This window comes from Dendrobates tinctorius, unplaced genomic scaffold (assembly GCF_039654945.1).
Source record: "Dendrobates tinctorius isolate UK_male_01 unplaced genomic scaffold, ASM3965494v1 ptg000199l, whole genome shotgun sequence".
Lineage (NCBI taxonomy): Eukaryota > Metazoa > Chordata > Amphibia > Anura > Dendrobatidae > Dendrobates > Dendrobates tinctorius.
In genome coordinates this window covers 1037767-1064163 of record NW_027361866.1, presented here as the reverse complement: position 1 = coordinate 1064163, position 26397 = coordinate 1037767, and the positions used below count along the sequence as shown (strand labels likewise).

The window sequence follows — 26397 nt, the reverse complement described above, 5'->3', positions numbered from 1 at the left end:
TATCATCTATCCACAGAATAGGTGATAATTTGCTGATGGGTGCGGGTCCGTCTGCTGTGACTTGTGCTAGTTGGCAGAACGGGATGGAATGGAGCGGCAGTGCACATACTCACCCCGTGCTCCATTTTATCCCTATGGAGCTGCTGAGGGTTGTGTTTGGCGGTCAGGTATCCAACCTGCTGCGCCTTTTTATAATGTGGATAAAAACTCCCCGATCTACTTATGTGGGTCCAAGCAGTTGGAAAACTACTGATCCACAAATATTTACCTATCAGGTGATAACTTTTTTGTGCCTGAGCAACCACTTCAAAGAGGTTGTCTTTAATGAATTTGTCCACTACTTGGACAATTTCTTGTCATACCCCTCTCTTGGCCCAGATAACATAATAAAGCCTATACTCCAGTTCCCGCGGTGTCGGCATTCGCTCTCACCGGGCTTCTCATTTGGTGTTGTGACACTGGAGCCCAATCAACGTTAGTGTCACTGTCGTCGCCTTTGGACATTTTGAGCAGGAAGAGGAAGCAGAGGATCAGCCACAGCCCTGGCTTCCTCTTCATGTTCAACATGTCTGAAGGTGGGGACAGTGACGCCAGCGCTGATTGTGCACCGGCATCACGTGTCACAGCAACTACACACAGATACTGGGCTCTTGTGTGAAACAGTGCAAAATGTATTATACTTCATAAACTGTCACAGCGCTCAAATGAAAAGAAACAAGTATTTTTCCCACACAAAGGAATAACAAAACAGCTCTTTCACTGGGGAAGGAGAATAGATTGCTACGATCTCACCCATTTAGTTGTAAATCCACCTCTCGGGCTCTGACAGAGACTAACCACCATTAACGAACTTTCTGCTCTCCAAAACATCACAGACACTGCTGAACTACCTCAGCTGCCTGTTATTTCACAAACTGCAGGGTGGAGTGTATGGGAACGACCTTTCCCACCCAGGCTCTTTTGGTCTCTCCTAAATCACGGAGGTAAAATCCGGTCCACTAAAAAATCCTCTCAGTAACCTGTTGTTACTGGTGTACTTTCTTCCGGGGCTTACATCAAACGGCACTCCTAAGTTTTCTTGGTGCGCGGATAGGGTCCGAACCCTTTACATATAAAAAAGTCCAAAAATCCGGCACTCACTCTGGTGAGTTTGTGTACAGTTTGAAGCAAAGTATATAGCATGTATTGTAATCAGTTTGCAATTTATGTTTTATTTCTTGTGCAGTCTGTTGCTTGTCTTCCCCTTTTCCATTCACAAGCCTGGAGGAAAAGAGTAAAGAATATTTTACATTTGGAAGCCCTGATTGTCGTGTCCTTCTGCCTGCATCTGGCAGGCAAATACGGTACCATCAACAGCATTGTTCACTAGTCCATGTGATTTGTCAGGCAGTGATATACAGGTGCTTCTCACAAAATTAGAATATCATCAGAAAGTTAATTTATTTCATTTCTTCAATGCAAAAAGTGAAACTCATATATAAAGTCATTACAAACAGAGTTATCTATTTCAAGTGTTTGTAACTGGACTATAGTAACTCTCTACTAATTGGTCTCCCTCTTACAAAAATCTCCCCTTTTCAATCTGACTTGATTGCTGCAGCCAGGATCATATTCCTCACCAATCGTTATACCGATGTCTCTACCAATTGTCAGTCATTACACTGGTTACCCATCCACTAAAGAATCCAGTGCAAACTTATTACCTCACCCCCAAAGCACTCCATGGCTCAGCACCATCCTACATCTCCTCCCTTGTCTCAACCTACCTTCCTACCCATGCCCTCCATTCTGCTAATGACCTGAGGTTAACATCCTCATTAATCAAAACCTCCCGCTCCCGTCTCCAAGACTTTTCACGTGTTGCACCAATTCTTTGGAATGCACTACCCAGGTTGATACGATTAATCCCCACAGTTTTAAGCTTGCCCTAAAAATGCATTTGTTCAGACTGGCCTACCGCCTCAACGCAGTAACCTAAATATCCCAGTGTGGCCCATTCAAATTTTTTTTTGACCATAATCGGGCTCCTCGCATCATGTTCTCACATGCTTTATGCATTTAATAGCCCTCTGTGTCTGTACTGTTACATACTTAGTCTGTTAACTAGTTCATGCAGCATTACATGAACACCCGATTCTTACACTATAGCTGTTCCGGACAGAGAAAGCAATTGTTACCATCCACCTTTCGTGTCTCCCCTTTTTCCTCATAGATTGTAAGCTTGTGTGCAGGGCCCTCACTCCTCTTGGTATCTGCTATGATCTGTGTTTATTGGTATCCTGTAATGTCTATTGTCTGTACAAGTCTGTAAAGTGCTGCGGAATATGTTGGCGCTATAGAAATAAAATTGTTATTTATAAGTGTTTATTTCTGTTAATGTTGATGATTATGGCTTACAGCCAATGAAAACCCAAATGTTATTATCTCAGTAAATTAGAATACTTTATAACACCAACTTGGAAAATCTCTGAAATGTAGGCCTACTGAAATGTGTGCTCAGTAAATGCACTCAATACTTGCTCGGGCTCCTTTTGCATCAATTACTGCATCAATGCGGCGTGGCATGGAGGCGATCATCCTGTGGCACTGCTGAGGTGTTATGGAAGCCCAAAATGCTATCAAAGCAACCTTCAGCTCGTCTGCATTGTTGGGTCTGGTGTCGCTCATCTTCCTCTTCCCTCTTCCTCAAAAAGCTTGTCGGCAGAGGGAAGCGCCAAGTGCTCTAAAGTAACCTGGTAGACGGCTGCGCTGACTTTGGTCTTGATAAAACACAGTGGACCTACACCAGCAGATGACATGGCTCCCCAAACCATCACTGATTGTGGAAACTTCACACTAGACCTCAAGCAGCTTGGATTATGTGCCTCTCCACTCTTTGTTATAAGTTTATACTATGGAGCCCGATGATGTGGGTCAGAAATTAAGACAGACACGGTATATCACAGTTCAAGATGTGTATATATATATCTTATTGCAGAAATATGCACTTCAGCTGACAGATGCAAAGCAGACAATAAGACAGTCTCAGTAGTATGCACAAGTACAGTTGTGGCCAAGAGTATTGACACCCCTGCAATTCTGTCAGATAATACTCAGTTTCTTCCTGAAAATGATTGCAAACACAAATTCTTTGGTATTATTATCTTCATTTAATTTGTCTTAAATGAAAAAACACAAAAGAGAATGAAGCAAAAAGCAAAACATTGATCATTTCACACACAACTCCATAAATGGTCCAGACAATAGTATTGGCACCCTCAGTCTAATACTTGGTTGCACAACCTTTAGCCAAAATAACTGCGACCAACCGCTTCCGGTAACCATCAATGAGTTTCTTACAATGCTCTGCTGGAATGTTAGACCATTCTTCTTTGGCAAACTGCTCCAGATCCCTGATATTTGAAGGGTGCCTTCTCCAAACTGCCATTTTTAGATCTCTCCACAGGTGTTCTATGGGATTCAGGTCTGGACTCATTGCTGGCCACCTTAGAAGTCTCCAGTGCTTTCTCTCAAACCATTTTCTAGTGCTTTTTGAAGTGTGTTTTGGGTCACTGTCCTGCTGGAAGACCCATGACCTCTGAGGGAGACCCAGCTTTCTCACACTGGGCCCTACATTATGCTGGAAAATTTGTTGGTAGTCTTCAGACTTCATAATGCCATGCACACGGTCAAGCAGTCCAGTGCCAGAGGCAGCAAAGCAACCCCAAAACATCAGGGAACCTCCGCCATGTTTGACTGTATGGACCGTGTTTTTTTTTTCTTTGAATGCCTCTTTTTTTCTCCTGTAAACTATGTTGATGCCTTTGCCCAAAAAGCTCTACTTTTGTCTCATCTGACCAGAGAACATTCTTCCAAAACGTTTTAGGCTTTTTCAGGTAAGTTTTGGCAAACTCCAGCCTGGCTTTTTTGTGTCTCGGGGTAAGAAGTGGGGTCTTCCTGGGTCTCCTACCATACAGTCCCTTTCAGACGCCAACGGATAGTACGGGTTGACACTGTTGTACCCTCGGACTGCAGGGCAGCTTGAACTTGTTTTGGATGTTAGTCGAGGTTCTTTATCCAACAGCCGCACAATCTTGCGTTGAAATCTCTTGTCAATTTTTCTTTTCCGTCCACATCTAGGGAGGTTAGCCACAGTGCCATGGGCTTTAAACTTCTTGATGACACTGCGCACGGTAGACACAGGAACATTCAGGTCTTTGGAGATGGACTTGTGAATCAGATCTTTTTTATTAAACATTCAGGAATCAATACAGAAAGAATATGACATCTTATATAGCTAGTAAAAATTACATTGAGAGCAGATATTATTTAAAGGGTAAAACTCTTCCTGTGTAAGAATAAATAAAAAGAAGAAATCTCAAAACACAGATATTTGTGGAGATGGACTTGTAGCCTTGAGATTGCTCATGCTTCCTCACAATTTGGTTTCTCAAGTCCTCAGACAGTTCTTTGGTCTTCTTTCTTTTCTCCATGCTCAATGTGGTACACACAAGGGCACAGGACAGAGGTTGAGTCAACTTTAAGGCCGGGGTCACACTGGCGAGGAATACGGGAGAGTGAGAGGCGCTAAGAGCACGCATTAGACACGGACAAATGATTCTCTATGGGGTCACTAGCACCAGGCGTATATTTCTCCTCCGTATCCTACGCTCCGTGCCACTCGCAGCATGCTGCGATTGTCAGCGTACTACGCCCTTAGTACGCCAATGCAAGTCTATGGGTGCGCAACAAAATACGGATTACACACGGAACACACGTGTGACCTGCGAGCAACACGCAGGTCTTTTGGCTGGTGAACAGGAAATGGGCCAGTCCATCATCAGGAAGCCTAGACATGCAAATGAACTCAAAAACCGCTCCAGACATCCAGGAAGTACGCCTCCACGGAGTACAGCAGCAGCATGGCGTCCACATACATTAATGTAGAGCTCCTCATTGTGCTGGTGCAGGAGCGTCCAGAAATATGGGACCCACGCGACGCAAACTATGCAAACCGCACAAGAAAGGAGGCGTCATGGAGGCGCATCTGTCGCCAGATGTACCATGACTTTGGTGACAGACCACGTGATGAGCAGCATAAAATTCGTAAGTGAAACCATAAAAATATAATTAACCTTAGTGCGCGCTATAAAATGAATCTACAATCAGCACCCCCCCTTCCTGTGCATGTACTTTTCTTAGCCTCATGAGGCCGTTACATTAGGATGTGACACGTGGCTTCACACAGCCATAATTAGGGGTTAGGCCACAAGCTCCTCATCCTCCTAGTCAATAAAATTAGTTTCAGTGGAGCTAATGAGACCCTGGGTATCGTCCCAATTACATATGCCACCATGGGTAGAACGCACACCCCAGAAGGCCCCATGCCTAGACTACTGTTTGAAAATGTGACCTCTCAAATATGTGATTTTGACAATCTTTCCTGTCACATTGCAGTGGAAGATGTGATGAAACGGTGGAGAAGCATCCGGGACCAGTACCGCCGGGAACGCCAGCAGCGGTCCAGGAGTGGGGATGCTGGCCACGTAAAGCGCAAATATATATATACTATGACCGGCTGAACTTCCTCGCCCCAATTCTGGCTCTGAGACCGTAAGTACATACCTCACACCACATGACACAAAAACATTACACAAATACTTTACAGGGACAAAAATATTGATGTATTTTTGCCTCTGTTCTATTTCATAACCGAACTCAACCTAACCTTACGGATCGAGGAACGGCCTCATAGGCAGAGCCCATTATAGATCCTGTAGAGGATGAGGTGGCTGGCCCATCTTCTCCCCCTACAAGAAGGATGGCTGAAGAGGAGGCATCACCAGAACACACAATGGCTGCCCTACACAACACACCACCAGGACGGTCTGCTGCTGCAACCTCACCCATCCTGGAAGAGCCGGGCAACTTGAGCAGCAGCCCAACTGCCCAGATCAGGCCCTCCCCACAGGCTGCTCTAGCATCACGGCGAATAAGAAGAAGGCGCCAGGTCACCATTCAAGAGAGCAGGACCAATGTGGACACAGGGGTGCTGAATTACTTGTCCAGAGTCACTACAGATGATGGTGAGGAGGCCTATGCACGTAGCCTCACCCTTTATCTCCGTGCCCTTACCCGTGAGGTCAGGCTCCGTATTAGGGGATGTATTCGGATCCTGCTTGATGCAAGCACCCGCCCCCCCCCCCCCCAATACCCCATATGAGGTGTTTGAATTTCTGGAGAGGTGGCAGCTCTCACCAAGAAATTTAATGCGCATGAGACCATCCACACAGATGCATGCTCAAGCAGGGTCTGAACAGCCCCTGATACGTGGGCCAACACCTCAAGCCCTTCCTCCCCCTACCCATCCTTCTATTCCGCAGCCCCAAATGTCTTCCTCAAGCCAACCCCACCAATATGGCCACTTGTACCCACCCAGTGTTGGAGGCTGGTCCCAACCTGGTTGGGGACGATCTGGCTATGTTGGTGGGTATGAGCCACGGGCCTACCATAGCCAACAAGAAGCCCCTCACCATCATCAGTACTCTGGCCAGTATCACCAACAGGCCCAGGAGGCTGGACAACTACAGCATCATGGGCAACAGTATGGCCCCACACAGGGCGATGTTGCCTACAATGTCCAGCAGCACCCACAGGCTGTTCCTCCACGTTCCCCTTCCCCTACATATGAGGATTTATGATTCAAAAGTTTGGAGATGTCCAGTGACATGTAACTGGTGTTTCTAATCTAGACAAAAAAACAGGTGTTCTCCTTCACCAACATTTAGAACATAATTTAACACTCACATTTTTAAACAGTGTTTTCCAAACATATGAAACAATCCATCATGACAGGCAACGCTACCTCACGCCTTTCAGACAGATATTACGTGTGTATAAAAGAGAATATTTAAATGCGCTATACTGTTAAATGAAAGGATGAAAATACACTATTCACTTGCTAACGCATAGGAAAGGCGTGCTTGCCTTTAGTTAAGTAGTCAACTTTGTTGTTAGCAATCTCTAGTAAAACAATTTGAGGCGACCAGCATTCAGAATATCACGCTCTCTCTATGTCTTAACAAGTGAGTTTTGTATTTTCATCCTTTCCAGTATAGCATGCTTAAATATTGTCTGTTCTACAGACAGGTAATATCTGTGTGAAAGATGTGAGGTAGCCTTGCCTGTCATGGTGGAATCTTTCTATGATTGGATAACATTATGAGGAAATGTGAGTGTTATCTTATTGACTTTATTTAGGTGATGGAGCTCACCCTTTGTTGCCTAATCAAGGTTAATGTAGGCATGCAGCAATGTTGTTATTGCATAATGTTTGTTGCAGTTTTTTTCTGTAATGTTAATGTTACACCAAGTTAAAGAAGGCACAAAGGGTCATTTTGGCCATTGCCAAATTTGTGTTATGGCAAAATTGTTTGCCTTTAAGCAAAACAAAAAAAAAAAGGCAAAACTAAAAATTTGTCTACTCTAGTTAACGTCTCTGTGTGATTTTTCACAATCCCTCACAACATACTAACAGACACCAACCAATGCAATGAAACAGTCATAGAATCATAAAGGCTTGAGTAATATATATATTTAAACACACTTTTAAAGAAACAAATTGTAACATAGACAGCATTCTCTTGCCAAGAAGTTGCCCCCTCAGGTGAGATAAAGTAATTCGTGAATATATCACGCACTTTGAGGCCATAGAGCGGTCTACGTTGAGGGATGATAGGTGGTCTCACCCTGCGCACATTGTCCGGCCTACGCACAACACCATCAGAGGAGGAACAATCATGTATCCTGGTGAAGTTATGCAGAACAACACAGGCTTTGACAACTTCATTCACATTTTGCTCACTCAACTGAATGGCAGACTGGAGTACCCGCCATTTGGCACAAAGAATCCCAAAGGAACACTCCACCAGTCGCCTAGCACGTGATAGGCGCAAGTTAAAAATTGTGCGCCTGTGGTCAAGGTTGCGCCGGGGATATGGCCTCATGACATTGCGTGATAACTGAAAGGCCTCATCTGCCACAAGGACATAAGGGACTGATTGTTCGGGGGAGCCTGGTAGCTGGCGTGGTGGTGGTAGATCCAACTGGTTGGTGCGTAGCCGCCGACCCATTATGGAAGTATTGAAGACTCTAGAGTCTCCCGTCCTTCCATAGGCCCCAATGTCAACAATTATAAACTTGTATTGAGGGTCTACCAGAGCCAACAATACAACAGAAAAGTATTGTTTATAATTGAAGAATTGGGAGCCTGAGTTTGGCGGCTTACGCACCCTGATATGTTTGCCATCCAGGGCCCCAATACAATTTGGAAACTGGCAGTCCTCCTCAAAGTCCCTTGAAATCCGTAACCAGTCTTCCATCCTGGGCTCGGGTAGGACCACCTGATGGAGTCTTGTCCAGATTTGTGCACATGTAGACCTCACTATGCCTGAAATGGTTGACTTTCCAATGAGAAACTCATGGTGGAGGGCGGCATAAGACAGGCCAGTGGACAGGAAGCTGTAGAACAACAGAAATAGTACAGGTTAGAATGGCTAAAGTAAAAAAAAAATCAGTTACATGCCGACCAAACTTGGTAGGAAATGAGAGAGAACAACACACACATATTTGGTGGCACAATGACTAAGTGATATGCAGGACATATTAGATGTAACATTCTGCTGTGTCAGGTGAAACATATTTTGAGTAAGATGAGGGTATTAAACTTTGTCCAAGAAGGCCAAAAAACATAAATTAACACACACATTATGAACATAGAGAATGTGGTTGTGTAGTACATACCGTATTGTGAGTAGAAGTCGCTCCTCTGCAGATATGGCTTTGCGCATCCTAGAGTCCTGAAAGGTGATCCCAGGGCGCACTGTCTCCAAGAGGCGATCAAAAGTGGAAATGCTCATTCGACAGTACTGGTAAAATTTCTCCGGATGCTCCCGCAGAGACGAATAGAGGCGGTGAAAATGACCTCTTGTAAGTCGTTGCCTCAAAAGTGGATGTACCCACATGCGTCTCCTCCTCCGCGGATCCACTATCACAGGATATGGTTGCCCAAAGCGCCGTGACAAAAGCCAGGTAAAGAGAACTTGCTCAGTTGTATTGAATGTCAGACCCTCTGCCATGCTGCACAAAGAACACCAACACACCTCGTGAAAGCAAGGTGACAAATGTACAGAATGTAGGCAGCCACCTGTTTCTGAGTGTCTAAATAGGGTGCAGGCTAATGATTTAAATTGTTTGCAGGCCTCAAAACCGTTAAATGTCCATTTTGCAAGGCTGCGAGAAAATCTCGCCATATGGATTGCATATGGATTACATACGGATACACACATGCGCAAAATACGCGACCACACCTTGCTTACGGATGACCTACGGACCACTATTTAGTGGTGATTCATCCGTATTACACATGTAAAATACGGAGCGTATTTTGCGCAGGTTAGTGTGACTCCGGCCTCATCCATGTCAACTGGCTGCAAGTGTGATTTAGTTATTGCCAACACCTGTTAGGTGCCACAGGTAAGTTACAGGTGCTGTTAATTACACAAATTAGAGAAGCATCGCATGATTTTTCGAACAGTTCCAATACTTTTGTCCACCCTCTTTTTTTATGTTTGGTGTGGAATTATATCCAATTTGGCTTTAGGACAATTCTTTTTGTTTTTTTTCATTTAAGACAAATTAAATGAAGATAATACCAAAGAATTTGTGTTTGCAATTATTTTCAGGAAGAAACTGAAGTATTATCTGACAAAATTGCAGGGTGTCAATACTTTTGGCCACAACTGTAATAGTACAGACCGAGGGTGCGAATACCAGTCCAGCAATGCGGAATCCAGGACCCAGAGCCCGGCCCTAATGGCGAGCAGACCGTAGCAGAGGTGGGTGCAGAGCAGATATAGCAATAGAGTCCTTCCATGGTACATAGATACGGGAACAAGCGGGGTATCCCGAAGAGTAGAAGGGGCAAACAGATTGCTAGTCCTTCCAGCTTGGCAGCAAGTAAAGAACAAGATACACAAGCAATGCATAGTGTGCAGAGTTCCCTTATGTATACAGGAAACAAGGAGCCTCAGACAGGAAACAAGATGGTCCCTGTGAGGCCAGCAACTCCATCTTGGTTAAGGGCAGAATCCGTCAGAAGTAAGGGCAAGAGCAGACAAAACAGATATGCAATCCTAGTCCTTAACCTCTTCCTCCAGACTCTGGGACCTTGATTTCCAAATGAAATGCAAAATTTACTTTCCTTGTGGAAAGTGTCAATGACTGCCTTCTGGACATCTGTCAAGTCAGCAGTCTTCCCCATGATTGTGGAGCCTACTGCAACAGACTAAGGGACCTTTATAAACGCTTAGGAAGCCTTTGCAGGTGTTTTTTGTTAATTATTCTAACTTACTGAGATAATGACTTTTGGGTTTTCATTGTCTGTAAGCCATAATCATCAACATTAACAGAAATAAACACATGAAATAGATCACTCTGTGTGTAATGACTCTATATAATGAGTTTCACTTCTTGCATTGAAGAACTGAAATATATTAACTTTTTGATGATATTCTAATTTTGTGAGAAGCACCTGTATATGTAATTTAGTGAATTCAGAATTGAGCAACATCCAGTTGAAGTTTGCGCTGGTGTCGGCGGGCCTCTTACCCACGTGGGCCTGGTTGCGACCACGATCGTTATTCCCCTAGGAAAGGGGTAGCATTTATAAAATTGATTTTTCCCAATCCCCCTCAAATGAACCTTTAAAAACACTGTTTAGCAATACTTTTCTTGTTATATTGTTAAAATTTCCCATTGTGTATGATGATCTCTATGGTCACTAGATGGAAGCGGACTCAAACTTGTTAGCTACAAATGAATGCAAACCGATAGCTATACAAATGTGTGTGTATAGATACCTACATATTGTTATACCAGTAGATTCTTCAAAAGTCCCGTACTCAAAAGCAAAATCCTTTATGGATGCAGTTTTATAAGTTAGTGCATGTCTGTCTTATGCATTTTTAGCTTTACTGCTCTTAATTATAGATTATGCTCAAAACGCGTGAGACGGACATGCACTAACTTATAATAATGTGTCCATAAAGGATTTTGCCTGAATTTTGAAGAATCTGTTGTTGAATCTTAAAGCCAGCAAGAGATCCAGGGCACCCATTGCTTTAAGGGATACAGAATACATGCGGGAGCGCTCTTCTGTCTGCATGTATTGGTATACACCTATATACAATATCTCACAAACTACTCACATGACCTGTGATAATGTGTGCCTTAATAGAGAATAATAAGGCTATATTTTGTAATTTATGTTCTGTGGTTTCACTGTCCCTGTGACGTCAGTCTAAAGGTATTGTGATTTCCATAAGCTTATTTATCTTCACATGATGTTACATCTAGGTAATAGGGAAATTCCCACCATTGACTTATACACAGGACTGCGTCCCTTTAGGTGCTGCTTGATAACGGCACACTGAAGGCCACCCAGGAGCAGAGCTGCTCGTACCACTATCCCAGGCTCCTCACTGATACATTGTGCAGTTTGTTGTAACTGCGAAGACCACATCGCGATAATATAAGTTCTCATCACCGAAGAAAGGGGAGACCTGACCACCCTGGGACAGCTCCATGCTATTTACGCCCTTGGATACCCCCAAAGATGGCATCTCTGGGAGCAGCTGTATAGAAATGCTTTGCTTGGAAACCTTCCATAAATGGACTGTTATTTGTTTGCAGCTTGTGTATTCTTCAATGAACTAACTACTCACTGTGTGACGTATTATCAGCTATTAATAGACAAAGCTTTATATATATATATATATATATATATATATATATATATATATATATATATATGGAAATGAACTGCAGTGCTTTATGTTCTTTGAACTTTTCAGGTGGGAGAAAGCTGGACAGGTGAGCCGGGAGTTGTGGGAGAAGGCTGGTCAGCAGGGGCTTTTAGGAGCTTCCATCCCAGAAGAACATGGAGGCATTGGTGGGGATATCTTGTCTTCTGCTGTTGTATGGGAGGAACAGTAAGTTCTTTAGTCACTGATGCTGGAGCAATGCATTACTTATTGATACCCTGCATTCTGTAACTTTTTTTATCTCCGTCTACAGAATGTACGTGAATTGCACAGGTCCAGGATTCAGTCTTCACTCTGAGATAGTGATGCCTTATATCTCAAGATATGGTAGTAAGAGCCAGATACAGAAATACATCCCTCAGATGGCAGCTGGCAAATGCATTGGGGCCATTGCAATGACTGAACCAGGAGCTGGCAGGTATGGTGAACAGATTTGTATCTCTACGTCTTGTGCTGTGAGGTTTAATCTCTTGATCTCCTTTCTTGCTCTGTCCTTCTAGTGATCTGCAGGGCGTGCGTACAAACGCAAAGAAAGATGGAAGTGACTGGATTTTAAATGGCAGCAAGGTGAGGTTTTATGCTGATCTACTTAACGTGTTTAAATAATTGCGGACCACCAATGTCTTAAGAACGTCATTGCAGAATCAGAAGCTGCACGGAGATTGTACAGCTGCAGATGCGGGGAACCAGCTGTCCAAAATGGCCAAAGAGAAAGCAAAGATTTATTACTATCTCTGTTTACTCTGTCGCCTAATTGGGGGACACAGAACCTTGGGTGTTATGCTGCTGTCCACTAGGAGGCGACACTATGCATAATCTGAAAAAGATTAACTTTGGCTCCTCCTCTGCAGTATACACCCCTGGACGGCGTCAGCCTTCTCCAGTTTTTGCTTAGTGTCGCAAGGAGGCACACCTTTTTTCTTCCGTTTGTTTTTTCCTTTTTTTCACCGGAAATACAGATGAAGAAAAGTGGGTCTCCAGCGAGACTCCCGGCATGGCTCCCTCCTCGGTCCCCTATTAGGGGTACCCGGTTGAGGTCGAGGTGGTTTTTCCCCATGTCGCTCCCTCCCCAGTCCCTCGGGTCCTGGTTCGAGGTCGAGACCCCCCTCCTTCCCCAACCCCTTTAAGGGGTCTGGGTTGAGGTTGAGGCGAGGATGAAGACCCCCTGACGGTGACAGACGCACCCTCCCTAATCCCCCGCAGGGGGTATTAGGTTGAGACGCCTCAGGTAGGGTCGGAGATCAGGCAGCATTTCGCAGCTTCCAGGGACCCCAGGCTGGCTGAGGGATCCTGTTGGGGCTGGGGGAGGGTGCGGACTGGATGGCACAGCAGAGACAGGGCTGTTCTGCGTCCCTGTCTCTGCAACAGCAGCGGCTCCATAGCGCTTCAGGGGCCCCCCATACAAAAACCGCTACCCCTGCTACCCCCACCGCTATCCAGTCGACCATTCTGGGGGGGTCTGGTACAAATCCGCCCCCCCCGGACTACCGCGCCGCTCTGGAGCCCTCCTGGGCATCAGGCTTCTAATTTAGGCCGCAGCTTCGGCCTAGCTGAAGCCGCCGCCTTTTCCCCGCCCCCCCCGGCCCGCCCCCGGATGACCAAAATGACACACTGGAGTGTCATAGAAGGGGCGGATTGAGGCAGAAAGGGGGCTTTTTTACACAGCCCAGCGCGCCCTTTTCAGCTCTCCGCTCCCTCCTCCCTCTCCTCAGAGCCCCGGTGGCCATTTTTTCTGGATGAGATCCAGGAGAGGAGCATCACAGCGGTCTCCAGGGGGCACAGAACTGGGATCTGTCGGCGCTGGACCTAGGGGCACACCGGTGGGGTAAGCTCACAGCTGGGTTCTCATTACTCAGCTGTGAATCTATACTTCCTATAAGGCTTTCTGTGGGTTCCCTCTGCGTAGCCACCCCTGTACGATCCCTTATAGCCAGCCTCTGTGCACTATGCCGGGCTCAAGGAAGAGAACCAGGCAGGAATGTTTCTATGCATTCTGCACAGCCTGCAAAGCCACGCTCCCTAGTGGCAGCACGTATCCGCACTGCCGGGACTGCATCCAGAACTCTGGGTCAGAACCCCAGGGAGTCCCTACTGACGCTTCAGTGTCACAGGCCACGCCAGAATGGGCAACTCAGATGTCTCAGTCTATGTCACAGTCCATAGACAACCTAACTGCTACATTACTGCAAGCTCAGCAGAGTCGGGCCCCAGCTATGGACGGTACACAGCAAACGGACAGCTTGTCTCAGGAACATGCTGCTTCCGACTCTCACAGACGTAAGCGGACCCACAGGTCTCGATCACCTGAGTCGCACTATAGCACAAGGTCGTCTCCCTCTAGGGAGAGACAGCGTCATTCCAGGTCTCCTGGGCAGTCCCCTGCCACAGACAGACAGTGCAATTTACCACAGGGATCCCCCACCACAGAAGACCCCCGCCCCAGGTCGCCCTCCAGGGATCACCTTAGCGAGGCACAGGATTCGGAGGGTATCTGTGACTCCGACTCAGATAATGAAACGGTCAGGTCCGTGGTACCTTCTCCCCCTAGCAATACAGCGCTAGTTGAGGACATAATTTCTGCCATTCATCGGGTGCTAAAAATTCCAGAGTCGCCCCCGGAAGTCCCAGAACAGAGGATTTGCTTCGAAAGTGTTCAAAAACCACCTAAGGTCTTCCCTAATCACCATGAGTTTGAGAAAATACTTACCAAACAGTTTGCGCAGCCTGACAAAAATTCGCTAATCGCAAATATTTGGAAGTGAAGTACCCCTTCCCACAGAAAGACACCAAACAATGGACAGATCCACCTGAAGTGGACCCTCCGGTTTCTAGGCTAGCAGCGCAGACTTTACACTCTCTCTGCCGGATAGCTCAACCCTCAGGGACGCAGCAGACCGGCAAGTAGAACGCATGGCTCGTTCTATTTTCGAAGCGGCAGGCGCCTCTCTGGGCCCTGCGTTTGCTTCAGTTTGGGCAGCCAAGGCCATCCTAGCTTGGGCCAAAAAACTACAGGAGGGTCTTCAGGCTTCAAATCCTGAACTCTCGGACCAAGCGGTCCAGATGGCAGTGGTAGCAGACTACATAATTCATGCGGCCCTGGATTCCGCCAGAGGTGTAGCGGGAATAGCATCAAACGCCATCACGATCCGACGCATCCTCTGGCTGCGAGAATGGAAAGCGGATGCGGCCTCAAAGAAGTCCCTCACGAGACTTCCGTATTTTACTGGAAGACTTTTCGGCGAAAAGTTGGACACCATGATAGCCAATGCCACTGGGGGTAAGAGTACCTCTCTCCCTCAACTAAAACCGAAACGCACGTTTAAACGAAGAAACCAGACGCGATTCCGATCCTTTCGGAATTCCTCGGGCTGGTCCGTTTCGCGCCCAGTGCAAAACCGCAACCGTTCTCCACGCAGAGACAACCCACGGACGCAGCAGCGACCAGACAGGGCTTGGCAGTCGAAAGCAGGCCATGCGAAACCCAAGGGAGGAAAACCTCAGAACTTCACTTCATCATGACTCGAGACCTCCGGAAGACACCCCACCAGTAGGCGGCCGACTTTTACTCTTTCAGCAAGTCTGGCTGCCTATTACAGAAGACAGGTGGGTCAGGGAAATAGTGTCTTCCGGATACAAGATAGAGTTCACTTCCGTTCCACCGAACCGGTTCTTCCTTTCTGTTCCTCCAACACCACCAGAAAAGGTTCGTGTTTTCCACCAAGCGGTTTCCTCTCTCCTTCAATCAGGAGTTGTGGTGCCGGTTCCCGCGAACGAGAGATTCCGAGGATACTACTCAAATTTGTTCGTAGTCCCCAAGAAAGGAGGCGGCGTCCGACCCATACTGGACCTAAAACAGCTCAACAATTACGTACGGGTCCGTCATTTCCACATGGAGTCCCTCCGGTCCATCATTGCATCCATGGAGCAGGGAGAATACCTCGCCTCCATAGACATACAGGATGCGTATCTCCACATACCAATTGCTCCCGCCCACCAAAGGTTTCTCAGGTTCGCGGTCAACCAAAACCACTACCAGTTTGTCGCCCTTCCGTTCGGACTCGCCACGGCTCCAAGAACGTTCACCAAAGTCATGGCGGCCACCATGGACGTCCTGCACTCGAGGCATCCTAGTCGTCCCGTACCTGGACGACCTCCTCGTCAAGTCTCCCACTTTCAAAGACTGCAAGGTCAGTGTCTCAATCACTCTAGACACTCTGAGTCGCCTGGGATGGCTAGTCAACCTACAGAAATCGTCGACCATCCCAACTCGGACTCTAACATTCCTGGGAATGGTATTCGACACCGCCAGGGGCCTGGTGCTCCTTCCCAAGGACAAGACACTGGCCATCCGTCTGGGAGTTCGCACACTCCTTCGCAGTCCTCCTCGATCTCTCCGGTTTGCCATGAGAATCCTCGGCAGGATGGCAGCAGCAATAGAGGCAGTGCCATTTGCCCAGTTTCACCTCAGGGTCCTTCAACTAGCCATACTCAGATCTTGGGACAGGAACCCTCTCTCCCTCGACAGGGAGTTCAGGTTGACGTCATCAACCAGGAGGTCCCTGCATTGGTGGCTCAAACCAAACTCGCTTACACGAGGGAAGCCATTCCTCTCAGGACAATGGAAGATCCTGACTACCGATGCAAGCCTGACAGGCTGGGGGGCGGTGCACCAACATCACAGGGCACAGGGCAAGTGGTCACCGAGGGAAGTGACATTGCCTATCAATGTTCTGGAAATCAGGGCCATTCTCTTGGCACTGAGAGCATTTCATCACTTGCTTGCAGCCTCGCACATACGGATACAGTCGGACAATGCCACGGCTGTGGCATACGTGAACCACCAAGGCGGGACCCGCAGCGCCCAGGCGATGAGAGAAGTGGCTCATATCCTCCGCTGGGCGGAAGACACAAGGTCGGTACTTTCTGCGGTACACATTCCAGGTGTAGAAAACTGGGAAGCCGACTTCCTCAGCAGGCAAGGAATGGACTCGGGGGAGTGGTCTCTCCATCCCGAGATTTTTTACCAGATCTGTCAACGCTGGGGAACCCCGGATGTGGACCTAATGGCATCCCATCTCAATACCAAGGTTCCCAATTTCATGGCCAGGACACACGACCCGCGGTCGCTCGGAGCGGATGCCCTGGTCCAGGACTGGTCCCATTTCCGACTCCTGTACATTTTTCCACCCCTCCCCCTAATCGCCAGGGTCGTGAGGAAGATCAAGCAAGAGGGAGTTCCGACCATCCTCATCGCGTCAGACTGGCCCAGACGTACTTGGTACGCCGACACCGTCCAACTTACGGCAGACGCCCCCTGGCGTCTACCCGACCGTCACGACCTTCTGTCTCAAGGTCCGTTCTTCCACCAGAATTCAGGGGCTCTCAATTTGACGGCATGGCCCTTGAAACCTGGATTCTAACCCAGGCAGGTTTTTCACCGGCAGTCATTGCAACTATGATCAGGGCAAGGAAGCCTGCCTCCGCCAAGCTGTATTATCGTACCTGGAGAGCTTTCTTTTCTTGGTGCGAATCTCATGGACAAGTCCCACTCTCTTATTCCCTCCCGAAGGTACTAGGTTTTCTTCAATCGGGCCTAGATGCCAAGCTATCCTTAAGTTCGCTTAAGAGTCAGGTGTCGGCGCTTTCAGTCCTTTTTCAAAAGCGCATTGCTATTAAACCGCAAGTAAGGACTTTCATCCAGGGAGTTTCCCGATTGGTTCCTCCCTACAAACGTCCGCTGGATACGTGGGACCTCAATCTGGTCCTGACAGCATTGCAAGCTCCACCCTTCGAACCTCTTAGAGGAGTTCCACTCTCCATTCTGTCTCAGAAAGTGGTTTTTCTAGTGGCGATCACCTCGTTACGCAGAGTGTCGGAATTGTCATCACTTTCCTGCAGACGGCCTTTCCTAGCCTTTCACCAGGACAAGGTGGTTCTCCGCACGGTACCATCCTTCCTTCCGAAGGTTGTGTCCAACTTTCACCTTAATGAAGAGATTTCACTGCCTTCCCTTTGCCCGGTTCCGGTTCATAGAGTGGAGAAGGCTCTGCATACGCTTGACCTCGTCAGAGCATTGCGGATTTACGTGTCCAGGACTGCACCTTTCCGGAAATCTGATTCCCTCTTCATTCTTCCGGAAGGTAGTCGCAAGGGGTTGCCGGCTTCCAAGGCTACCCTTGCCAGGTGGATCAAGTCCACCATACATGAGGCCTACCGACTTAACAGTTCCCCTCTTCCGGCCGGTATCACGGCACACTCTACACGGGCAGTAGGGGCCTCCTGGGCCATTCGGCATCAGGCTTCGGCACAACAAGTGTGCAAGGCGGCCACTTGGACTAGCCTACACACGTTTACGAAACACTACAGTGTTCATACCCAGTCCTCAGCGGATGCGAGCCTGGGTAGACTGGTTCTGCAGGCGGCAGTACCCCAAGTCTAGGGGACTGTCAGCACAATATTCGTCCACTGCTTCCCACCCAGGGACTGCTTTGGGACGTCCCAAGGTTCTGTGTCCCCCAATTAGGCGACAGAGTAAAGGAGATTTTTGTGTACTCACCGTAAAATCTCTTTCTCTTAGCCTTTAATTGGGGGACACAGCTCCCACCCTGTTGCCCTTACGGGCCGTTGTTTCCTGTTGAGTTCTCATATTGTTCTTTGAGCTCGTACATAGTAGCCTTCTCACAGGCATGGTTATGTTATTTGATTACGTTCCTCCTTATGCTTTGGCACAAAACTGGAGAAGGCTGACGCCGTCCAGGGGTGTATACTGCAGAGGAGCCAAAGTTAATCTTTTTCAGATTATGCATAGTGTCGCCTCCTAGTGGACAGCAGCATAACACCCAAGGTTCTGTGTCCCCCAATTAAAGGCTAAGAGAAAGAGATTTTACGGTGAGTACACAAAAATCTCCTTTTCACAGTGCTGAACTAGTGCTATGCATACAGCATAGGAAGAGCGAACACTAGTCCAGTGATCCCATGCTGTGAAGGAGCAAGAGTAGTTGGGCTCTACAGTGCAGGCAGGAGGAGGAATATTCTGTGTTATCGGGACTTGTATGCAACACTGATATAAAGAGAATGTATTTTAACAACTAAATGCACTCCAAAGGACTTTTATGACTTATGGGGGAACACAATATGTAGAATAAATGAAGGAAAAGGAAGAAGAATACATTTAAAAAAAATATATATTCAAAAGAAGAAAGCTGCTACATATCCAAACAAACATTTTCTAGTAGCCCACCTCTGACAAGAGAAAAAAAAAGCACAGATCCAAAATGTAAAAATGATTGAAACAGAAAGGAGAACACCATTTAAGATGTATTTATGTTCTTTTATAGCCTTTATTTCTTTAAAATTTCTGCGAAAAGAAACCCACCAAAAATGTGAATGATAATATCATCTGAACTTGGCACTCAGATGAGATGATTGATTGATCTTTATTAGGCAACGGCAAGCCAAAATCTAGACATTTCGGTCGGCACAATAGACCTTCATCAGTACACAGCTTTGCTCAGAGTGAAACATGACCAAGGGAAATAGTGGCGTTGTACGTAAGCCGTGTCCACCACTCTCATCTGAGTGCCAAGTTTCATATCTAAGAAAAGAGAAAAGCAATGTGTATAACGATCATGATCACCCATTAAAAGTGAAAGCAGAGATTGACTGCTCAGAGGCTATGTATAAAAATACAATAATTTTTATTAAATGCAAAAAACACTCCAAACAAAGACAATCAATTTTAAAAGCAATTAATCTCCTAGAAGAATCGTTTCTTCTTGCGGAGATTGACATGCTAAACATGCCAAGATGAGGAGATTTAAAGCTGCAATGCTCCTCTGGGAAATATGCAAATTGTCTCTTCAGAGAGGAAGAGGACTAGAACTTTAGCGCCACCAATTGGAAGTAGCAATCCTAAAAGTCAATGTCGACCCTTTAACGAGCCTTATCACATGACTTGGGATAAAAGCCAAATCAGAATCTCACTTTGCATACACTGCTAGGCTTTTATCCTAAGTCATGTAACAAGGCTCATTAAAGGGTCGACATTGACTTTTAGGATTGCTGCTTCCAATAGGTGGCGCTAGAGTTCTAGTCCTCTTCCTCTCTGAAGAGACAATTTGCATATTTCCCATAGATGCATTGCGGCTTTAAGTCTCTTCATCTCGACATGCCTAGTATGTCAATCTCCGCAAGGAGAAACGATACTACTTGGATGTCGGTCAGGCGCCTCTCACACAGCCAAACCAGATCTCACACTTTGCACTGATGAGGGGCAGTACCCCGAAACAGTGTCTGCAAATTGAGATTCTGGTTTGACTTTTATCCTAAGTCATGTGGCAAGGCTCGTTAAAGGGTCGACATTGACTCTTAGGATTGCTATTTCCAATAGGTGGCACTAGAGTCCTATTTAGTTTATTTATTTAGTTCTAGTCCTCTTCCTCTCTGAAGAGAGTATTTGCATAAAAGCAAATAAAAAAGCAAAAAAATAGGCCATAGAAAATTCATATCTACTTCTTTACGGGATAGGATCCTACTTGGGCACCTACAAGCCAGAAGTTCCATGTCTTTTTCTCTACTTCACAGTAGAATATGCAGCTGTATCTGTGCTAGAGATGGGTGGACTGCACAACGAAAGGGTGCAGGTGGGTACTTTCTGGCCATGGACAGGAGGTTTGTGAATTTCTTGAGCTTCTTTGTTCCCCAGCTCCATCTTGGATTCACGGACCTGGTGTGATGTCATCTGTGGGGTGCGCTGGTGATGTCTCTTCAGCTTTGCTAATTATGAGCTGATCCTGGAGGGTAAATAAGCTCATGCACCCCCTGTCCACCATCAGAGACTACATGGACTGGAATCACGTGAAGTGATCTGCTCATCTCTAGTCTATACACGTCTTCATTTTTTCTCTGCCTGTGACTTCATTGTTAACTATACTGTACTCCTTATTCAGCATTGGAGCAAATGTGCTAGTATATGAATATAGAATCTATACATGTGTCTCATGTCTATAGATGAGCATGTGAAATATAGGGATAAATCACACGTCCAGGAATCCCATTGTTGCAGAGAAGAACCTCACGGAGCCATCCTCTATAAAAGGCATGGACAACGTGAACTGGTGGGATCTTTGCAGAAGTGTGGAGATTTAGCTTTCCCTCTGACACTTTAGATTCTGTAGGTGGAAAGTTTACCAATATTGCTGTTAAATATCTCATTTTATGACATGGTGCAATTTGTCCAGTTGTCGCTAAAAATCTATTTTTTTTTTATGAATGTCAATGAAATATTGATACATGTCCATAAACATACGAATGGTACTACAAGGTCAACTAATGAGCTTCAGACACTGGCTGTCCAGATGTTTCTTTACTTGTATTTGATCAGTCACCAAATAGTGACTGGTATTTTAGACTTTGAAAATGTCCTTGAGGCTCGTGCCAACTCCTAGTTCCCGAACCCTCCCATAATGAAGGGCATTGGTACTATGTAATGCCTCCGACCTTGCTGATGAAGGAAGGTCTGACCTCGTTGTGCGTTCAGAATTTCTGATGGGTTGGAAAAGAGTTTTAATGTGAGAATCTCCTTCAAAAACTTGAAGTATTTGGCATCTGGCAACTTTTGGCACAAATTTCTGTTAAAGAATTTCAGTTTTCATCCAAATCAATTTTCACTGTGACCTCCCCCACAACACACGTTACAGTAGCTGCCTGCTGTCTATACACCGTACTGTAGCTGACAAACCTTGCTGTCTTGTGCAGTCCATTTTACACTTGTATAAGTTATATTTTCTCCTTGAGAAAGCCAAGGCGAAACGTACGTCGGAGTCCTGGGGTCGTGATTGTGTTATCAGTTTCTCTCTTTTTACTGATGGTATGCCTGTAATCTTATGTTTCCACTGAATTTATATTATTCTGTTTGATATTTTTGATCCCTGTTCAGTGGATGTATACATTTATGTAGTACATTTTATTATTGCATTTTTCCAGTGGTCTATATTTTGCATACAGCCTTTTTTAACATATTTAGACTATTTGTGCCATGTTTATACCTATACCTGATGCGTTTGTCGTGAACTTTCTTTTGTGACGTTTTTAGTATAGTGTTTTTTTTACGTGTACGGTGTGTATTAATAAAGTATATATTTTCGCTTGTTTGTAGCTTTGTTCAGTATGGTTGAAAATATCCACTTATCCCTACTTATATTATATTGTTGTGTGTATTTGTATAAGTTATTGTGTAAACTTTTATGTGTAGGTATTTATTACGAATGGATTTATGAGTGACGTGGTTATTGTGGTGGCAATGACTAACCGTGAGGCCCGCACTCCGGCTCATGGCATTAGCCTTTTCCTCGTGGACAATGGGACTAAGGGTTTCATCAAGGGAAAGAAACTGGAGAAAATTGGTCTGAAGGCACAGGTAAGTGGCCTGACACGTGGATGCCGATTCCTATGTGGCCTGACACGTGGATGCCGATTCCTATATGTCTGTGTGCCTTTTCTTTACACGTAGGGCTCTTGCAGACATTTGTACTACTGCTCTGTATAGAATGGGATTCAGTCCTATTTGAGATCAGGAACCCCTAATCTAAAAAAGACATGTCTATATAGATGTCCCGTAACATTTATCTTCCATTAAACACTGGTTTCTGTTACTGTTCAAGGATGGTTTCAGACAAATATACCCTAATATGGGCACATTTTTGAGAAACCCAGGCTGCCTGCAGGTTTGTATTTCTATTAGCTGCATTCCCGCAGCAGGGGATATCACAGCAATATCCACAGTGACGTGGTGGATATGATTGCAAAGGAGTAGGAGAGCCGCAGATTATACCCTTTGCACTACAAAGGGAGAATCATATCTCAAACCCGCATCTCCTGTCAATTTACGCTCCAGATATATTTTGCAGCACCCGCATGAAATTTCTTGAAATCTCATGCACTATGTTGGCACTGGAAAATGCCAGCAGATGTTCTGGAAGGGAATATGCAGTGGAATATACGCTGTTTTCGTACTGTGGGAACTCTGCCTGTTGGCAGGTTCACTCGACAGTTTAAAAAAATCGTTCAGTTTCATCCAGAAAAGGGGACGATTTTTTTTCTCACTTGTCATCCGTATGTAGTCCATGTGCAATCTGCTTTTTAACAGCAGCTATTAATCATTTCCAGTTTCTTGTGATACCGAATTGTAATGTATTTGTAAAATTTGGATGCTATACTTTGGCTGTGCAAGAAAAATCGTATGCCATAGACTTGATTGAATTAGTCTCATGCTACTTGCATTTGGAATTCGTGCATGCTGTGATTTTTGTTTTTCACACCCCGATTCGGTCGGTGAAAAAAATCCTTCATCTGCACTTGAATAACATTGGTTCGAGTGCAACCTGTTTTCTTAACAGATAGCACTTGAATTGAAAATACAGTAGTGTCCCTGAGCCCTTGGAGAGTTGCTGGCATAGTACAAGCACAATAATACAATACACGTACATTACACTTTATGAGCTATAATAAACATCTGAGTTACTATATGGTTTACAAACAAATTGTCTTTTTATTCTTGAACTCCATAAAGGGAATCTGTCACCACATTTGACCTTTCTAAGCTATTAATATGGGCCTACAGGTTATAGACTGCTGAAAACAGTCCTTCCTGTGTGTCTCAAATGAGATGTCTTGTTGATAAATCATCTTTCTTTATCGCTTCATTGGGGGGCACAGATTACCATGGGTGTATGCTGCTGCTAGGAGGCTGATGCTATGCAAAATAAGAAAACTTAGCTCCTCCCCGGCAGTATGCACCCACCGACAGGCAGGAAGTACCTCAGTTTGTGCTTAGTGTCTGTAGGAGGCGGACCGGGATCTCCCCAGATCCGCATTTAACGATTCCTTTTTTCTCTTTTAGGTTTTGTGTGTGTATTAATCTTTTCCAATTTATTTTTCAGATTTAACTCCGGGAAACAGGGGGGTAAATGTTCACCCTGCTTTCCCATATCACGCGGCTGAGCGAGCAATGTGGTGTTATCCACATCGCCACTCTCAGGACCGCGGGTAGGACCTTTTCCCTATCACCCTCAGGTGCTACGGGCTGACTACAGGTGGCGGGTCCTAGCCGATTCCCCTCCTCACCCCTCTCCCAGGACAGGGCTGAGAGGAAGACGGCGGTGACTCTCCCCTGCTGGCAAAGGATTGGCGCCGTCTTCTGCACTATTCAGACATAAGTAGTGCGGGGCAGAGGACCTTCATTACCAGCGGCCCCCCCCTTCATCGCGGGCCCCTGTGGTCATCCTCTTCAGGGAGCATGTGGACGCCAGGTAAGCAGCCTGAAGGCTACCATCAGTCCCATGCTCGCCCCACATAGAAGTCAGTGAGGTTGGTGCCGCTGTTAGCATGTTAGCAGACATTTTCAGTCTCAATTTGAATTTCCCGCCCATTCGTTTACAAGCGCGCGCCTCTCAGCTGCCCCACGCCGGGTGCTCTGCTCTGAAGCAGCAGTCAGCGGGTCCCCTTCCTCATACTTCCCTCTCCTCTGCGGCGTCTCGGGCATCGGGTTCATCGCTTCAGGATCAGGGACTCCGGGGGCAGAAGCCGGTGCAGCCCGTTTTTTTACTTTCACTTATGCTCCGGTTCACGCCCTCTGCAGAGCGCGCGTTTTGTTGGCGCCTTTTATTAGCCCATCACAGGGCTACTTTCTGTTCATAGATCCTCAGCCTCCTTCTGACCCCCCCCCCCCCCCGCAGTCCACAGCCAATCGCGCAGCGCTGCCGCCCAGCACCGCCCATCTCTAAGGTCCTGCGCCTCTGAGACCTCGTGTGCGACACACCACTGATCTCTGCTTGGGGGACACAGCTGCTGTCTGCTGCGCATCAGATAACGGTGCTGTTCACGGTAGGCTCTTATATTTCTGAGCCACTAATTCTAGCTCCCTCAGCAGTACTCCCCTTACAGATACTTGCCACAGTAATACTGCAGGCTTCACATATGTCCAACCCTGCAAGGGCTCCTTACCCTATACCCTCCGCTACCCACTATGCCTGCGCGCGCTGCAAAAAGAAGTGGGCGTCAGGTCAGTCGTCTCCCTTCTGCCTGTCCTGCAGTCCTTCCGCGATGTCTTCCCCACCGGAGCACACCGAGTCCCGGGATGAGTGCACTCCCCCTCCCCCAGAGTGGACTGTTGCAATGTCTGTCGGTCTCTGACCTGACTAAAGTTTCTCAGTCCCTGGTCCAGGTCTTAGAACGATTACCTCAGCTATCTACAGCCACCTGTGCTCCGACCGCCTCTCACTGTGAGTCGTCCACACCTGACCACGACCTCCAGAGGGACAGACCGGGTAGGAGTTCTAGGAAGCGCGTTCTTTCTAGCTCGTCTTCCAGCTCGCAAGGTCCGTCCGTTCCACCCAGGCTGCTTTCCTCGTCTCCCTCGTCAGAAGACGACCTTAGGTCAGACCGGGATCTGACTCAGAGGCAGACAACATGTCTAAAACACAAGACATGGTCGATAGTCTCATATCGGCTATTTTCCAGATGCTCAACATAAAAGATAAGGCTTCCCTTCAGGACGGCTCTGTCCCCTTTAAACGAGCGAAACCTCCCTCCCGAACCTTTCCTAATCACAAAGAGTTCGAGATTACTTTAACCAAACACTGGGAACACCCTGAGAAGCGTTTCTCAGGCCGCAGGTACTTAGACATCCTGTATCCATTTGATGCGGACCTTCTTACAAAATGAACTAAAGCCCCCGAAGTGGACCCACCAGTTTCTCATCTCTCCTCTAAGACGGTTCTATCCCTTCCGGACGGGGCATCCCTGAAAGATCCAACAGACAGGCAAATAGAATCGCTGACTAAATCAATTTTTGAAGCATCCGGCGCCTCTCTGCCCTATTTTCGCTTCTGCCTGGGTGGCGAAAGTCATTTCAGCTTGGGCAAAAATTCTTCACAGGGGCATCCTATCATCTGCCCCTCAGGACGAGCTGGCAGATCTAGCAGACCAAATTAATCATGCGGGTAAATACCTTTTGGCCGCCTCCTTAGATGCGACTAGGTGCGTAGTAAGAGCTAACAGCAACATAGTAGCTATACGCCGTATCCTTTGGTTGAAGTCATGGAGTGCGGACACCACCTCCAAGAAGTCGCTCACCAACCTGGCATTTCACGGCTCTAGACTCTTTGGTGCCAAGCTGGATCAGATAATTTCCGATGCCACTGGTGGTAAAAGTACCTCCCTTCCTCAGTCTCGGCCTAGACGGTTTTTCAACAGAAAGGCTCCTTGACCGTTTAGGTCCTTTCACCCCTTCTCTTCCGCAGAAGGATCATCCCAGCAGGACCGGCCCTCTGCCTCCAGAGGTCGCAGAAAACTATCGTATAAACCCGCTCCCCGCTGGAAATCAAGAGGCCAACCCTCCAGGTCCTCAGGCTCCCGCTCCGTTAGATTCTCCTCAAAGTGACGGGTCACCCCCACCTGGAATTTCTTCCAGGGTGGGAGGCAGGCTCTCTTCTTTCATGGACGCTTGGCTGTCCGTGGTCGACGACGCTTAGGTCAG

The 26397-nt window shown here is 46.7% G+C and overlaps 1 protein-coding gene across 2 annotated transcripts in view; it reads left to right on the top strand.

Moving 5' to 3' along the window:
• ACADL (acyl-CoA dehydrogenase long chain) overlaps positions 1-26397 on the top strand; it is a 48368-nt gene that overhangs the window by 6906 nt on the left and 15065 nt on the right. For both annotated transcript variants that reach the window (XM_073553201.1, XM_073553202.1), the window contains exons 3-6: positions 11892-12029; positions 12115-12279; positions 12362-12428; positions 22114-22278. In XM_073553201.1, coding sequence (XP_073409302.1) covers positions 11892-12029; positions 12115-12279; positions 12362-12428; positions 22114-22278 — 535 coding nt within the window. The remainder of the gene's footprint in view (positions 1-11891; positions 12030-12114; positions 12280-12361; positions 12429-22113; positions 22279-26397) is intronic.